General features: G+C 37.8%; 1 protein-coding gene across 2 annotated transcripts in view; it reads right to left on the bottom strand.

Moving 5' to 3' along the window:
- Positions 1 to 284: 284 nt before the first annotated feature.
- Positions 285 to 17,314, bottom strand: part of ZDHHC17 (zDHHC palmitoyltransferase 17) — a gene marked incomplete at its 5' end in the record, with an annotated part of 62,346 nt that continues 45,316 nt past the window's right edge. Inside the window, 9 exons of one of the 2 annotated variants that reach the window (XM_080935077.1) lie at positions 285 to 2,986; positions 3,912 to 4,006; positions 4,623 to 4,780; positions 5,729 to 5,812; positions 6,620 to 6,713; positions 8,952 to 9,014; positions 9,917 to 10,044; positions 13,589 to 13,689; positions 14,783 to 14,925. In XM_080935077.1, the coding sequence (XP_080791203.1) occupies positions 2,848 to 2,986; positions 3,912 to 4,006; positions 4,623 to 4,780; positions 5,729 to 5,812; positions 6,620 to 6,713; positions 8,952 to 9,014; positions 9,917 to 10,044; positions 13,589 to 13,689; positions 14,783 to 14,925 (1,005 nt within the window). In that variant the 3' untranslated portion in view covers positions 285 to 2,847. The remainder of the gene's footprint in view (positions 2,987 to 3,911; positions 4,007 to 4,622; positions 4,781 to 5,728; positions 5,813 to 6,619; positions 6,714 to 8,951; positions 9,015 to 9,916; positions 10,045 to 13,588; positions 13,690 to 14,782; positions 14,926 to 17,314) is intronic. The other variant, XM_080935078.1, reaches the window with a different exon arrangement.

Below are 17,314 nucleotides of genomic sequence, written 5' to 3'. Positions count from 1 at the left end.
TAGAAATCATTTTTGTAAAAATAATGCTTTAGACATCCATACATTCAAAATTCAGATTTGTTTCCCCCGAGGTTCTTATTACCCTCATGGAATCCAAATACACTACAGAAAAAGGTTGTCTTTCTATTGGAAAAGATTTACACACTCGACAACAGTTACCAACAGTTTTACGTTGGCAAATCCCTATAAATCCTGCACTTGACTTTGATCTGATCAAAACAGAAATATAGAATCTTCATATCAGTTTTATGGATTTCTTCTAAATGAACTGAGCAGACACCACATTTAAGAGTCAATATTTATTTTGATTAATATTTTACAAAATTTTGACAGGTTTAAATTATGTAAGGAGGACTGATTTATTAAACACTTTACAAGTTTTTCTTTCCACAGAGTAACACAGTAAGTAGCAAGTAATACTTGGCACAGTTATAAATAAAGAAAACAAAAAACAGAAACACTCATGGCTTACGTGGGATGCTTCTTAATGCCTGGTATTTAAAATAAACTCCTACAACAACAAAAGTATGAGTGAGAAACTCCAAAGAACTTAGTCCCTACTTCCTAAAGAATCCAACTGACCAGTAAGAACTGTCTCTCAAAGGGAACCCTTCAAACAGCCTGAGAACGGGATTCAACTGGCCCTACCCACACGACCTACAGAGTAAGGAAACATGCTGCAGAGTTGCCTGGAGACCATCTGACAATCCTGTTCCAGACGCGCTCCTCGAAAATACCTTCCATGGAGTTACACATCTACAGGGGTTTGTCTGCTTTACTGAGAAGCAGCTCCTGCACTGAAAGAATACTGTACCACAAAGAAAGAACATGGTAACAACATTCTTACTCAAACTGAGAAAACCACCATAGTCTTTAACTGTTGATAAAAATGTATCTGATAAAAATTGCAACTGAGTCTTCATGTGAAGTGACTCGAAATACAAAATTAAAACAAATCCTAGCATTTTATAAACTTTGAATTTAAAAATTACCTAAAATTTTCCCCCATTAATAGCCAAAACTAGCAGACATTTGTACAGTTGACCAATTTTTTACATTCTATGACAAAATGGTACAATGCTATTACCACCCCACACCCATCTCTTCCCTTTTCAAAAATAAAGTACATATGCCAATTCTAATATTAAAACCCTTGAGTACAATAAGGGTATTTTGTGGGGTGACGTATGGTCACAGAAGTTACTATAAAATGGTAGTACTTGGAAATACTGAGCGTCGCCTATGACATGTCGCTGCTCCTCTTACTAAGGCAGGGCGGGTGGACCACTAGCTTGCTTTACCACCTGTAAGCAGCACGTACAGGGAATACTAACTTTACCTAGCACTGGACATGCAGCGAGCTTGCAGAGTATAGTGCCTATTAACAGCTATTGAACATCACTAGAAGCTCATTAATATCTCCCTTTTCTTTTTGGTTGGACAAAATGAAATGAGCAGCTTTAAAAACACTAATACATATAGACACAAAGAGAAAACTATTTGATAAATTATTTATATACAGATACACAATCTTTACACTGGTCTAGGATGTCAGTCTGACCCCGCCCCAGCCCCTCCCACAGGTTTCGAACCACAGTTTGCTACAGCATGTATGAGGGCTAGCCCGAGTCTCCCTGTAAACAATATTCATGGAAGCAGTGACAAATCAATCCTGAGGGTATGGAAACGCTGCAACAGAACTTGATCAGTGCGTCACACTTAACAGTAAGATCTGAGAAGGCTTCAGAAAGTGTTACCAACTTCAAAACATATTCAGTATTGGAGAAAGTAAAACAACCCTGGGGTTTAAATTCCTCTTTCTGATAGGTCATTTAGAAAGAATATTCCTAGCTTTTCGTTTATTCACATGTGCTATGTACAGAGATCATGCTCCATCTTTAGCCTAGACTCCATTATTTTGTTTACAATTTATTTTTCAGCTCAGAATTTAAAAAGCATTAACCACTTATCTCTATTAATAAAGATTTTTGCATTAGCTTATTTGTTTTGCTTCTTGTTGAAAATCCACCTTAACTCTTTAAAAAATTGGGCTGTTTTGCACATGAAATTAAATCCTAATTTATGCTTCACTGGACAGTATCTGCTAGTAAACATTCTATGCAGTGTATCATGCACTTAGTAGGGCTTTAAATTTCAACAAAATATTATGACTTAGTATACTCATGCAAGTGCTGTATTGTCAGACCGTGAGACCTCAGAGCAGGTTACTAGGAATTATTTCACTGAACTAGAAATAAACCAGCATCTCGAGAGCTGGCGGCAACGGAAGAGCGAGCACGTTTCCATGAACATTATTCCCGTGCCTTTGGGACATAGTACAGCAGACCTCTAATAAAACCACATGATTTTCATCACAGTATTTACATGTACATCTAAAGTGTACATAATACTAGGCATCAATTTAAGACAATTTTCTTGGAATTAAATGCAATACTCGTAAGTACTGCATAATACAATATAGCTGTATAACATAAATTTAGTTTTAGTTATAACAACATATATTCTTGGTACGCCATCTCTAGTAACAGAATAAGTTCAGTTTTTCATGAAAAATGTTGTGAGAACAAAACCAAAAAGTTGAGAATGATGTGAATTCAAACATTAAGAACCGTGAATTCTCTTTATGATCTTTTCTTCCTAGACGTGGCAGTGTGTTCTGTCCATGTTTGCTTTTGTTACTAAAGTACTGAACAAAGGCTGTAAAGTTCACGGTTAGCCCTACACATAGCATGCTAATTGTTCCAAGGACGTGGACTCCAGGGAGAGACGGGCAGACACAATGTTCAGGCACCACTCAGCAGCATCGTTTCCCGGCGTAAGAGGCTGCTACACAAGCTGGTACCCAGATCCTGACATTTGGTCATACTCTATAGTGTACTGCCTGGTCCAGTCCACAACAACAGGACGAAAGAGGCCACAGCATCGAAATTCAAAGAAGTCTATAATATTTCTTACACATCCATGGCTAAAATCAGATCCCAAAAGAAAGGAGAATTCAGTTAGTATGAATAATTTAATGAGTTTGTATATTTCTTACGATAACATTTTTTTTTCTAAGCTTAAAAATTTAGGCTGCTTGTAAGAAAGAAGTGATTTATCACTGCAAAATGAATATCCACATCTCTATAAGCACTTATTTTATTCTTTTTAAGATACTACGCAATTATACTTTATAGTGACCCAACTGCTCCACTTCTGAGCTATATACAGTATTTGCTTCTAAAACACACAACAAAAGCCATGCTTCATCAATTAGTTTCCAGACTAGGTTCAAAATTGAGAAAAGAAATAAACGCAAAACCAATGAATGAATCATACAGTCTAAATTTGTCAATGGGCGTTAGTAAAATTACCAGTCTATATGAAGGATGTCCGGTAAGCTCAGGGACCAGAGACTTCAGTAACAGTTAGAAAGCATTATATTCACACCTCTACCACGAGTCTTCCTTTTTATGTAAAAGTCTGTTTCCCTTCCAGAAGTATATGATAACTAGTCATACCACAGATGTTTGAGGGTCCGTACTAGTCTTACAAAAACCCTCAACTTTAAATATTTCATGTAATTAGTGTAGTTACTTCTAAGCATTGGGTAAGAGGTGAACATTACAGTCTACATTAAGACTATAACTGTATATTGAGCTAATGTGACAGATTCTATATCATAGTTCTGATGAACTAATGTCACTTCTACAAAACCTTAAACTCAGTAATAATTAAACCAAGTGTAAGCACAACGAAAATAAACTCCCCTACTTCAGATGTTGCTCTATAGACAACACTTACACCTATGGAAAATACGTCCTTTTGATGTATTTACTAGATATTACTGCATTTGCTTTCTAAGAAAGCATTAACAAAGGAAAACATTACATTTATAAATATATACGTACTTGAATGGACTTTCGATAGAAGTTGTTGTAACTTTAAAGTGCTTGTATCTCCTGGCATTCATTCTTTCATTTGTAGTAATACCTAAACATGTTATCTAAGAAGGAAAAGCAGCCCATTATCCTTTCTGAACATTTAATAAAAACAAAATTCTCCAGCACAGAAAACTGGTTTTCCACAGAACATCAAGCTACTTCACACTGTATCTTCACCTGTGAATAGTGGCCAATTAGACATCAAAGTATAAGACAGGTGGCTGAACACTGCACACAGACCAATGGACAGTGAACAGTCAGTCTCCCGGAGTCTTTGCAAGTCAGTGCACATGCCTGTAATCCTAGCGCTCAGACAGCTTAGGCAGGAAGACCCCAAATTCAGAGTTGGCCTGCTCTACAAAGGGATATCGTCCCAAAAAAGCCAAAGAGAAAGAGAAGATCCGTGAAAGACTTTTGAATAAGTACTTTTATAAACAATAAATCAGTATCATTAAAATATACACAAAATTAAGAGTCTCATAATATAAGTTTACATAGGTCCCACTTGCAAATACCCGAATTAAGAGTAAAGATTCTTCTGAAACCAGAGTATAAAAGAGACAGGAGGTGGAAAAGCAAATAAAAAATAAAGCTGACCCTTAACAAGCCAGAGGGGCTGGAAAGAGAAGTTCTGCAGTTCTACTGTTAACATATTAAGGAAAAAGCACTTGCACATACCTGGTACATCTGACACATGAGTAACACAGCCACCCACATGAAGTGAAACACACTGTTCAGAAACATCCAGAACATCCAAGGAGAGCATGTGGCAATCTGAGTAATGTATGTCCAAAACCCGTCCTTTGTGTAAGTGGTCTCACAGTGAAGTCCCCAGTCTAAAATCAGAAGACAAGTGACACCTTCACTCTTCCGGTCTCCTCGGGTGTATGCTGACAACAGTCTAAATAGCTCATGATATAAACAGCAACTGTTTCCATAGTCTCAGTAATTCTATATAATACATCAATAAAAACATACCAGAGCAAAAACTGAGAAAATGGCTGCTAAACTTAAAACACATTCCTGTCTGATAAGAACAGTGTCAGACTGCTAGTTCAAGTTCCCAGTACTGGAGGGAACACTGTCTGTAAACAAGATACATGATACAAGGCAACTCGTAAGGAAGGATTTTTCCCACACAAACTAGCAGAAGAATTATTAATGACGTCTGTGGGTAGGAAAGTGTTCTTTGTTAGGTATGTCGATCTAGAAATCAGGTGAAGTTCCTGGACCACATCTTTTTTTCAATCTCTTTGGGGACTGTATTTATGACTGTCCTTTTATTTATTGCTACCTCTATTTTTCCAAGTCCAGAATCACAGGAACCAGCATCTTCCTCTAAACTCTTAAGGGAGTAAGCCCATAATAAAACAAGTGACGATTTATCTTTAAACAGTAACTTCTGAAACCCGCTACCATTGCCCAGCGGGCAGTACTTTAAACAGTTTGTTTTCTCAACCGTGTGGTGGGAAAGAGCAGCTAGCACAGGCGCTGGAGCAAGCATGTGGTAGCGTATCTGACCCAGAAATTTTTCAAAGCTTATTAGAACAACAAAGAACAGGCATAATAAGAGGGAACTCACTGACCAGTGCTTGCTTGAACTAGACACTGGATACAGTTGATAAACAGGTTACCTTGCTGTTTTCCTTTACATTTCATTAAATGCCCCCAAACAATACATTTTTTATAAAAGATTTTTAGTAATTACATTAGTTTGTTAACACAATAAAAGCCAAGTATATAAACATTTATGTTTTAGGAAGGCAGAAATTAAATGTACTCACAAGAAACACAACCATAAATCATCCAACAGATCATAAACAGCAAGAAGAACAGGTAGCCCATAAAGTATCTGTGGTTGCCCGCACCTAGAACAACACAGAAGCAAGTGTTTTCAGCTAAGAGAAAAACAACTAGTCACACCTCACCAGGAATGTATGAGGGGTGTGGCATGACTTGGATGGTAATCACATGCATTATTTATTTTGTAAGACGGCTCAAGAAAATTGTTGCAATAACAGTTTTAAAATAAGAATACACTCGTGAGGAAAGCAATGGTGTTCATTCTGAAGGCAAGGAAGTCCCCCAAAGGAACACATAATGTAACTGTGGCTTTCAATCCTACTCTTCAGATCCGAGGGTCCCATTAAACCTTTCCATCTTCCTTTTATAACCCTTGCAATGGAGATTTCCAAGAGCTCCTCTCCCATGGCCATGCAGTCTTTGTAGGCATTTCCTTTCTATCACCTTGTCCATCTGAAGCTACTTTCAGATGGCTAAAGTACTCTTCTCAGACTGCAGACTAGTGGGGTTCCCACTGCCAGTCTTCCCTGCCTCTGCACACACTTTTCAAGTATTAACTATTGCTGTACTCTCTCCTGCTTAATGCTTAAATTTGCCTCATCAGATGAATTTTCTTCTTACTCAATAGAGAAAGGAGGACAAAGCAGACATCAGAAGAATGCACAGTGAAACACTTAGACTCTTCAGACTGATTTCCACACACACCCCATACAGTACATGCACTGAATGAGTTGCTATACAGACAACCAGAAATTAATTTAGAAAGCATGTGGGGTGTGAAAATGAACTATCTATTTAAATACTGTATTTCATTAGTTACCTGAAGTAATTTAAACTAACAGCACACCTAAAAGGTTGCTAATGTAACTTACCTACACAGTTACCCACCCATGGGCAATGGTGATCAAATTTCGCAATACAGCGGTTGCACACACCACAGTGTTTGGACCTCACCGGCTTCCGAATCTAATAATAGACAGGGAAGTATTATAAAAAGCACTGTATATAAGAAAGTAAAAGATGAACATTTATATTATCATAATACAACTGAAAAGACAGTACTGTGTTTTTTGAGTTATATCAACATTTCCAAACAAGAAAATCAAACAAAATTACTGCTAATTTGTTTAAAGCAAAAACTATAGCAACAAAGAAGGTAAAGTACTCTGTAATAAGACATCTTAAAACAATCTGTTAACAAGAAAGAAAAGAACGGAGAGTGTTACTGAGTGACAACTGAGCACTGTTTCTTCAGACTGAATAGTATGAGTTCTGGAAGTGTTCCACAGCTCTACAAACTAAGAATTAAAGATAAACTTGTTACAATAAATGATTGCAAACTTAATTCATAGGTTATATGCTATCCTGATGTAGCCGGGAAAAGTAGACTGCAGCTCTTAAACCAACAAGAATCATCTGTGGACTAACGGAAAGGAGAGCTCTTCCTTCTCATAGATGTGACTAAATCTATGAAGAAGGCAGATCACACATCAAAGCCTACTCCCACTTCAAGCGCTTCCAGCACTGCATATTCCTTTAGGTAAAACCACTTAAAAAATCTGTCAGAAAATTGGACATAGTTCTACCTGAAGACCCAGTTATTCCACTTCTGGGCATTTACCCCAGAGAAGATTCAACATACAACAAAGACACATGCACCACAATGTTCATAGCAGCCCTATTTATAATAGCCAGAAGCTGGAAAGAACCCAGATGTCCTTCAGTAGATGAATGGATACAAAATTGTGGTACATTTACACAATGGAGTACAACTCAGCTATCAGAAACAATGACTTTATGAAATTCTTAAGAAAATGGCTGCATCTAAAGAATATCATCCTGATTGAGATAATCCACTCACAAAAGAACAGACATAATATACAGTCACTGATGATTGGATACTAACCCCAGAAAGCTCTGAACACCCCAGAACAACTCACAGGCCATATGAAGCTCAAGAATAACAAAGGCCAAATAGTGAAAGCCTCAGTCCTTAGAAAAAAATAAGTGTATAGCACCCTCTCAGAGTGTGGTACACCTGGACCTTAAATCATTAATAATTCAAGAGATAAGAATATAGCCTTGTGGCAATTTTTGGTATTCAAAGATAATTATGCTTAATCTATACCCACCAAGAAAACTGTTTCCATGTTACATTCTGTCCTCCATGTACTTTATGCTTATGGTAACTAGTGGGATTTCAATGCATGCTATCAAACCTCTAAAAGAATTAAGTACTGACAAAAAAATATATTCATATAGTGTTATGCCAAAATGCCTTTAAAATCTGTACATGTATCCCTCTTTTTTTTTTTAAATAAAGTTGTAAGAGAGAAAAAAAATTCTGAGCAACTTGAAAAAAAAAAAAAACAAAAACAAAAATCACCTAGTTAATGAAGAACATGGAAGTGTGTGGTGGGTGGCTGTCTTCTGTCGGGTGGGAATTCCCTTTTCTGACAGGAAATGAAAAGAACAGGCACAAACATATTCCACCTATAAATGGAAATCTGAGCTGTCTAAACCTGCCCACAGTCCTAAGTTACATCAATCATTTTATGTCTTTACTATTATGTACTAATAACAAGACATTAGTTTACACTTGCTGTATATAATTTAAATGCCTTTAATTCGATGTATGGTTTGGGGAATTTTAACATTTGTGGCAATGTTTATAGTATTTTACAAATGTCTAAAAACTAAGTTTAAAATGTCTATCATAAGATAACTAGTTGATTTAGTAAACAGTACTTTTAAGTTTTAGTGTATGCCTTGACTGAAAAGAACCACTTTTCAGTTAAAGACAATATAGTACTCCAAGTTGCACAGACACCTCCAGACAAATGCTCCAAGTGTATTTAAGACTATCTGTCTAAAAAATTAATCTATGAAATTTTCATTCTGTGACTTTTAAACTCAAGGAAAACATTTTAAGCCCTAGCTACACTGCTTGCTGTTAAGTAGTTGTGGGCTTTCATTAAGTCACACTTGGCAGGATACAGAGGGTAAGACCAGACGTGAGTGGACTGAGGTGCAGTCAGGGGCTGTTCCTGGGAAGAGACACAGCCCAGACGTAGGTATCGCTCCCCTTCACCCTCTACCACAGACTACAGGGTGTGTGGAGCGCTCTACCCAATACTCCCTCAGTGCTATGACGCTGTCAGCGGGAAGAGGGGACAGACAATGAGAGAAAGTTAGGAATATTACCAAGCAGGTGCTGCAGAATATGCTGAGGTCCAGACTGCCAGTCTCTGCAAGTTCAACTATGGTCTGTGGATTTAAAAACAAAAAACATTTTTTTTTACTCAAAACTGAATAACGCTCAGCAGTTCTTTTGTTATTACTAGGAATCAAAAAACATGCCATTCTACTCAAACTTTTTAAGTTCAAGTGAGACTTGCTGAGTGACTCGCCTTTGCTACACCATCACTGTGTAGGAGCTGAAAATATCAGCACAGAAATCTCTATGTGGACAAAAATGATTCATTAAAACTTATTTCCTTAAAAAAAAAAAAAAAAAAAAAAAAAAAAAAAAAAGATTTGTTTCCTTTTAAAAAAGAGCTTTCTGGTTTTTTTTTTGTTTTGTTTTGTTTTTTTTTTTTTTTTTTTTTTTTTTTTTTTTTTTTTTGAGACATGGTCCTTCCATAGCACCGATAGGTATACTTCCTGGTTCTCCTGCTATTGTCTCCCAGGGGCCAAGATTACATGTGGTATTTCAGCTAAAACAACTCTTTAAAAAAAAATCTGAAATACCTAATCCAGTTCCCTACTGACAGAAAACTTCACATACATTTAGCCTCAAACCCCTGTGTTTGAAGAAAACGATGCCCTACACCAGTCATATCTAGTATTTTGGCTATTGGAGTGGGGTATCTGAGCGACCAGTTGACTGGGTTTCTAGTTTAGTGGGTCACTGAACCATGTCCTTGGGGTGGCTGTTAAAGAGATGTTTCCGATATAACATTCACCTCTGAGAACACCAGAGCACCTTTGGTAAAGGAAAGGGATGTTACATCACATGATATAAAGCGTGGCATCACCAGCTGACACCATGTAAAATATAGATGTGCACACAATTCTGCTTCAACTGTCCCCAATTCTACAGTTTCTGCCCCTTTATCTGAGTCTCTGCTGTAAATATTAATAAACTGGCAGTTAAGTGGGTACATCACCACCTTCTTCTTTTGTTCTTCTGTAGCTTTAATAATCCCTGGATCTGATTTCCAAGACTTTCCAAAATTGTAGAAAAGAGCAACACTGTTGGCAAGGAAGGGGAGGTGGATGAATAAGAAGTTGAGATGTGTCCAAGTTAAGGATCTAAGGCAGCAATGGTAACTAAGCTCTCATATAGAACTTTATAGACCATATGCTCTTACCACACAAGAATTACCTATTGGCCAAAAAGGTACATTTTCTAAACTCGATTATACTTTCCCATTATACTCATACCTAAGTACAAAAGGAAAAACTACAACTTTCTATTAATCCACAAAACCTTACATGACACTTTAAAAGTTGGCATCATTAAAACCTCCGTAGATTAGGTGATCAATATCACTTTTAACAAAAGTAATTTTCACATTCAAAGTTAGACACATACTTTTCTTCTTGCATCAAAAATTTTACATATTATATAAATATGTACAGACACCAAACTCTTCAGATATCTGCTATATTAGCTCTAACTGTTCACTTGACATAAGCTAGACTCACTGGGGAGGTGTCTCAATGGGGGATATGGTTACATCTAGCTCAGTGTGAGAAGCACTATCCAATAGCAGGGGTGCTGAACAACGTAAAGGTGAAACTACAAAGCTGAACACAAGCAAGTGAGCAGGTAAACATGTTAGCTTTAGAAAACATTTTAAACTTTCCTAAAATAGCAAGGTTTACAACCACTGTACGGGGCATTTATAAATATAAAGGAACGAGACACTATAAAAAACACTGCTAAAGACAGCCTGGCATACAGAATATCTGGTTTACTCAATAGCATTTTTAAGATGTGATGTAGAGATGATTAACATACAAGAACGCTGAAAGATGACGTAAACACAGCATGCTTATCTCTTCCATGAAGGTCGGTTATAGAAAATACAACTTGAATGAGATAACTATACATGTGTTTGATTAATCTGAACACTTAATAACCACATTCAACATAAGAGAAGCAGAAAGGGAAATCATTATCTGTCTCTGTTAAGCAATCCCAGCATACAGCCCTTCGGTGACACTCTGACCTCTGCACCAGCACTAAGAAAAAAACACCGCCAATTCGTCTCACAGAGGATTATTTTATATTTTACTCTTTTAACTATGAGCTTCAAAACACACACACACACACACACACACACACACACACACACACACACACACACACGTGCATGCATGCACACACACGTACACACGCACGTGCACACCCACACACTGGTAGATAGAAACAGCCAGATCAGATGGTGAAGTGGTATTATCCAGACACCAAAGCCTATAGGAAAACACAAAAATTACTCTGAAGACTATCAGAGAAAACATCAAAGTCTGAGTAAATTCACTTCAGTTAATCATAGAAAAGATGAAAGATGAACAGCAATGGCAAAACAATTACACTAGCTTATTCTCAAGAAAAATCAAAGGAGCAAAGTTTACAGCAGCCACAAAACAAAGAATCCTATCTTGAAGACAACCAAACCTGAAGACAGAAGCAAACGAACTGTTCCAGAACTGATTTAAACAGGAGGACCAGTGAGACACTCTGTGGGTAAAGGTAAAAACACTGTTCGTGCTGTGAAAACATGAGCCCGAATCCAACCCACATAATCTGCATGGAAGAAGAAAAGCAACTCCCAGTGTGACCGGACCGTGACCACGGCAGGAACACACATACCCACAGCATACACAACTGTAATACTCAAAAGTGAAATGTAAATCTTACCAAATAAGAATGTAAGGCTAAAGTAATAAGACAGACAAATAGGTGCTCCCAGAAATAAGAAAACAAACTGAGACCAAGAAACCATAACAATAAACCAAGAAAAACTAGAGCATAAAAGGCTAATACCCAAGGCCATGCTTGAACTCTTAACCCTCCCTCAGCCTCCCCAGCGGTGCTGACAGCTGTGTGCAATCACTTCCAGAAAACTTTCAGCTTTAATGCCCTCCTTCTTGAATATGGTGGTTTTATTTGTTCTTTTTACCTTTTGAATGCACTTCTGAGCTTCACTAGAGCCAGAGAGCTCACTCACAGCCAATCACTGAGTCCACTCCCAAAAGCTGATAGTTACAGCTTCGTGAGTACAAGACTCATTTCTAAAGGTCAACTTTACAAAGCTTAAAAGAAAACAATTTTTTTAAAAAAAGGAAAATAAAAATAAAATAAAATACTGATTTTAAAAATAAGTATTAGAGCTTTTGGCTTTCAGTCATTACACACTGATGCTAAGGTTCAATGGATTCAAAAGAAACCCACACCAAAGTACATAGCAATGCCTGTAGACTGGCAATGAGGACTGACTACATACACACAGGAACACGCTGGAAAACCTAACGATTCTCCCCAGTTGCATTTCCATAATGACAAAATGACCCGAAGAAGCAGAACACTGGTCTTATGTACAGAATGTGCTCAAAGAGCAGAGTATTACTTTTTAACTTGTTGCTATTACAAAAAGTAAAGGAACCAAAGAACAAATAAAGAAGTTAAAAAAGAACACAGCAGTATAGGCCTTCAGCCAAAGGCTGAAGGGTTTGGAAGCTGAGGCAGAGCCCCCGTGACGACAGAATTCCAAGACAGGCTAGACTACAAGATAAAACCCTGTCAAAACCAAATGAGCCAGATGATGTGGTAAACAGGTTTGTGTGTAATGAGTTCCAGTTTTTAAAGATTTATTCCTTTCATGTCCGTGAATACACTGTGGCTGTCTTCAGACACACTGGAAGAGGGCATCAGATCCCATTACAGACGGTTGTGTGGTTGCTGGGAATTGAACTCAGGACCTCTGGAAGAGCAGTCAGTGCTCTTAACCACTGAGCCATCTCTCCAGCCCAGTAGTTATAAACTATGCTATTTTTAAAAAGTATTTTGTGCGGAATGTACTGGCACAATCTTTCAGTCCAGCATCTGGCAGGCAGAGGCAGGTGAATCTATGAATTTGAGGCCAGCCTGGTCCACACTGTGAGTTCCAGGACAGGTTATTTAAAGAGAATCTGTTTCAAAAATTCAAAAAAGAAAAATTAGATTTCATGTTGATAATGTGGTAATGTATGAAACGGATGCTTGATACATTAATTGCTTTTTTTTTAATGAAGCAAAAGATATTCAGTAAAGACTTTAAAAAACCAAAACCAAAACAAAATGGAAGCTTAACAAAGTCCCTAACCCTTGGGAAGCTGAAGCAGGAGGATTATTGTGAATATATAACAAGATCCCATTGCAAATGAGAGAGTGGAGGCGGGGATGGAGATGAAGGTCTTTAGGAGAGTTGTATACTGTAAACATGTAAAACATGACCATCATTTTCTGACAATGTCAGAAATACTTCGACAGCTTTCAATCGACCTTTTCCAAAGACCAGCTATATTATATAGCCTGGGGCTCCTAAGGCCTACATTTTCCCATCAACAAAATGAAATAACATTAGCTTACAAGATATAGGTGAATTTTTTAAATTGAGTTAATATTGGCTGAATTAGTTTGTGATTGTTACAGTTTTAAAACACTAAGTATAGAACACAAACATTATCTATATTAGCTCCCACGTTCCCAGGAGCACAAGCTCACTTATAATGTCACATCGCCGGATGCTTGAGTCAGACTGCACTAAACACATTTCCACAACAAAGGATATCATTCCAAAACCAGAAGAACCATGTCACATACATCCAGAATTTGGTTGCCAAATATATCCCAAGGGGCAATGCGCTGTGCATTGAATGATCAAAAAAAGACCTGTAAAACACAGATTTTATAAAATGTAAGTGGCATATTTCATTATAAAATGAATATTGAGATTAGAATCACAAAAGTCAAAGATATTTAAATACCTTGATTGTTTCACAGTACATCAGGATTCTTTTAGCCTACCAAGAACATAACCATATTCCACATCCTTTGCATCTTTAGAACTTCAGTGTATTCCAACTTGTTGGAATCAGTCACGCACTTTAATATACTGCACCTTCGTCATCCAGCACATTCTTCAAGAACATTATTACAGTTCTGGCAAGTGAGAACAAGGCCGTGCACATCTCTCCTAGCCTTCCCAGTTGGGTTTAGGCCCGGGCACATATCCTCAAGTAAAACAAACTAGCTGACTCAGTGCACCGAAGGCTTGTGTTTGTCATAGTTAACGTTAGGAAGAAATACCAATGAATCTCACTGATGAAAACAGGACCCTTTATCCATGTAGACCAAGTAGCCTTGGTGATTTCCTTTTTAGTATTTAATAACCTGTCAGAGTTCCTGGAAATACTAGAGATTAATTACCAGCAGTCACCCCTTCTGAGAACTAACACTAGCCTATGACTAGTTATTCTTGTGTGAACTATTCCCAAAGTCTTTCTAAATTTCCAGTGAAAATAAGATGATTAAAGAAGGAAAGTTAATAGGAAGATTTGGGTCATAGATACCGTCCTAGGATGGCTGAACCAGGCAACATTTAGGGCAAGAAGACTCAACAAGAAAGGAAGTGGTCGGTGTTTGCAGAAATGGAGAGGACTGCTTTGTGGCTGTGCAGAGCACAGTCCGCTCTGCTGATAAGCCAGAACTCTTACTTGTCCAATGCCAACAACCAAAAGCAATACCACAGAAGGGTAACAAACCCAAATTCACTGCTAAAGAAATATTTTAACTTTCTAAGAATATATTTTAGCTTTAAAAATCACATGCTTGATTTCTGTCATTAAGAAACCTTTTGAATAATTTTAATAATGCTTAAAAATAATTTCATAGTCATTATTCTAAACATATAAAATATTAATTCGACATAGCAGGGTACAACTTGGTTCTTTCATAAAATTAAAGTTAAAAAGAACACACTTACTTGGAAAGAAATTGTACTGTAGCCCAAACACCACCATACATTAATCCTTTAATGAGCCAAGAATCAATGTTTAGGTCTGCGATAAACCCAACCAGCCAAATCACTAGGAATGGAGTTCCTAGCATTACTTTCTGCCGAAATTCCTGGTTAAAAAAACAAAAAACAGAAAACCTAAATGTTACAAATTTTTTGCATGTTTCAATGATCTCAACCTTAGCTACTACCTTTGTGAAAGTACATAGCCAAAAGAAAAATGTACTCAATCTGCCTACAGTGTTCAGGTACTATACAAAATCAACATTTAAAAGGAGTTTAAGACAGTGAAAAATGAGAAGCTGAAATGATGGAGTGGAGTTCCACAAAGCCAGCCATAAAAACAACAAACAGTAGAACAGGTTACCATGAAATGGGATATTCACAGCTCGACATCCCATTTTAATAGAGCTGCAAATAGAGACAACCACAATGACTTTACCACACAGTAGACAGCTAAAGATGCTTAACCTGGAGAAGACATGTCTACTGAAACTGTAAAATAAAATAAAGAATAAAATCAAGGCCAGTAAGATGATTCAATGGGTAAAAGAATGGGACACAAAGCTGACCACTTGAGTCTGATCCCTGAAATCCACAGCAAAAGGAAAGAACTGACTCCCCAAAACTTGTCCTCTAACCTCTACATGTGTACCATATCTGTAAAGATGTATGCGAACACATGTATGCGCAACACACACACAATAGAGAATAGACCCTGAGCACCTATCAAATCAGCGCTCGGAACTCTAGAGACGCTTCTGTACAGTTAGTAAACTGAGCTGGTTGTTGTTAGAAGTCCACACTTGTAACATACAAACCCACACACCTCTGAAATACTGATCACAACTGTATCTTCACAGCAGCAATAAGCAGTCAGTACCCATGATCTTGTTCACAGACTAGCTCTTCACAAACCTCAATATCTTCCCCAAATCATCTAAAGTGACAAAACTACATAAAGGTACTGTGGTTTTCTTATAGTTTCCTTTTTCTTTTTTTGTTTTGTTTAGGCAATCCCATGGAATAGCCCAGGCTGGCCTCAACCTTACAGAGAAATTTGTCTGCCTCTACCTCCTACAAACTGGGAGTAAATGCATGTGCCACCACACATGGATCCATCACAGTCTGTTTAACCACTTACCTATTAAGGAACATCAAACTGTTTACAGTTTGGAATTACAAATAGTGAGGCAGTAAGTATAAATAACAGATTTCTATGAGCTTAAGTTATCGGGCCTCTGAGATAGATGCAGTTCTGCACAGGTTGTTTTCTGTAGCACTGCAGTGTAGGATTTTACAATCCCACCAGCAAACATTTGAGCAATGCAGTCTGCGCACCGTCAGACCTGTCCTTAGACTTCCCCTTTCTCTGCGTGCACTAGAGACAGCATCTTGCCACGTAGCCCACGAAGTCGCGATGCTCCTGCTTTAGCCTCCCAAGTCCTGACTGCAGGCACACACCACCAAATTCACGAAGCTCACTTTAAAATTAGACATTTTGACAAATTTTCATTGTTGGGTTTTATTAAGAGTTCTTTCTACAGTCTGTATGATTGCCTTTTGTTTTATGTATGACATATTAGTATTTTCTTCCAGTTTGCAACTTGTTGACAATTTTTATTAAGTTCTTATAAGCAATCCCAATAAACTCCCTGGGGACCAAACTAACTTGGAAACTTCCCTTTGGCCTCCTGGGTTATCTGGGTTGAATCCAAAAGTGTTTACATTTCCCCATAAAAACGTCATGTAGCATGTTCAAAATGAGTACTACCTTCATAGATCTAAATTTCTTAAAGACTACTAAAGATTTTCCTCCAACTCACTGAACCCTACCTAACCCTACCCTCCATCTTCAGGGCCTGGGAAAATGGCTCAGTTGCTAAAGTGCCTGCTAGACAAGCATGAGGACCTGAGTTCAACCATTAAAAAAGCCAAGTGTGGTCCGAGAAGCCTGTGATCCCGGCACTGGGCAGTGAGAACAAGAGAATCGTGGGGCTGGCTGATCATCCACCACCCACTCGAGCCGAATCAGTGAGCTCTGAGTTAAATGCGAGGCATTGTCTCGAAAGAAGAATGATGATGATGATGTAACTGAAGAAGGCATCTGCTATCAATCTGGGGTCTCCATGATGCACATGCCAGAGCATACCTCTTCATGCATGTATATGCATGTGCACAAACATACTGACAATTTTGTAACTTTCTTTCTTTTTTAAACTTCATATTACAGATACTGTTTTTTATTATTATCATTTTTATTGGATATTCTCTGTATTTACATTTCAAATGTTGAACTGGAGAGATGGCTCAGTGGGTAAGAGCCCTGACTGTTCTACCAGAGTTCCTGAGTTCAATTCCCAGCAACCAAATGGTGACTTAAATTTTAAATGTTAACCCCTACCTCCTCTCCCCTTCCCCCTTCCCACGCTTCCATGATGGTGTTCCCACTCCCAACCACCCACTCCCACCTCAGTGACTTGGTGTTCCCCTACATGG

This window comes from Micromys minutus (genome assembly GCF_963924665.1).
Source record: "Micromys minutus genome assembly, chromosome: 22".
Classification (NCBI taxonomy): Eukaryota; Metazoa; Chordata; class Mammalia; order Rodentia; family Muridae; genus Micromys; species Micromys minutus.
The sequence above is the reverse complement of the archived record's forward strand: the minus strand, read 5'-3'. Positions and strand labels throughout refer to the sequence as shown.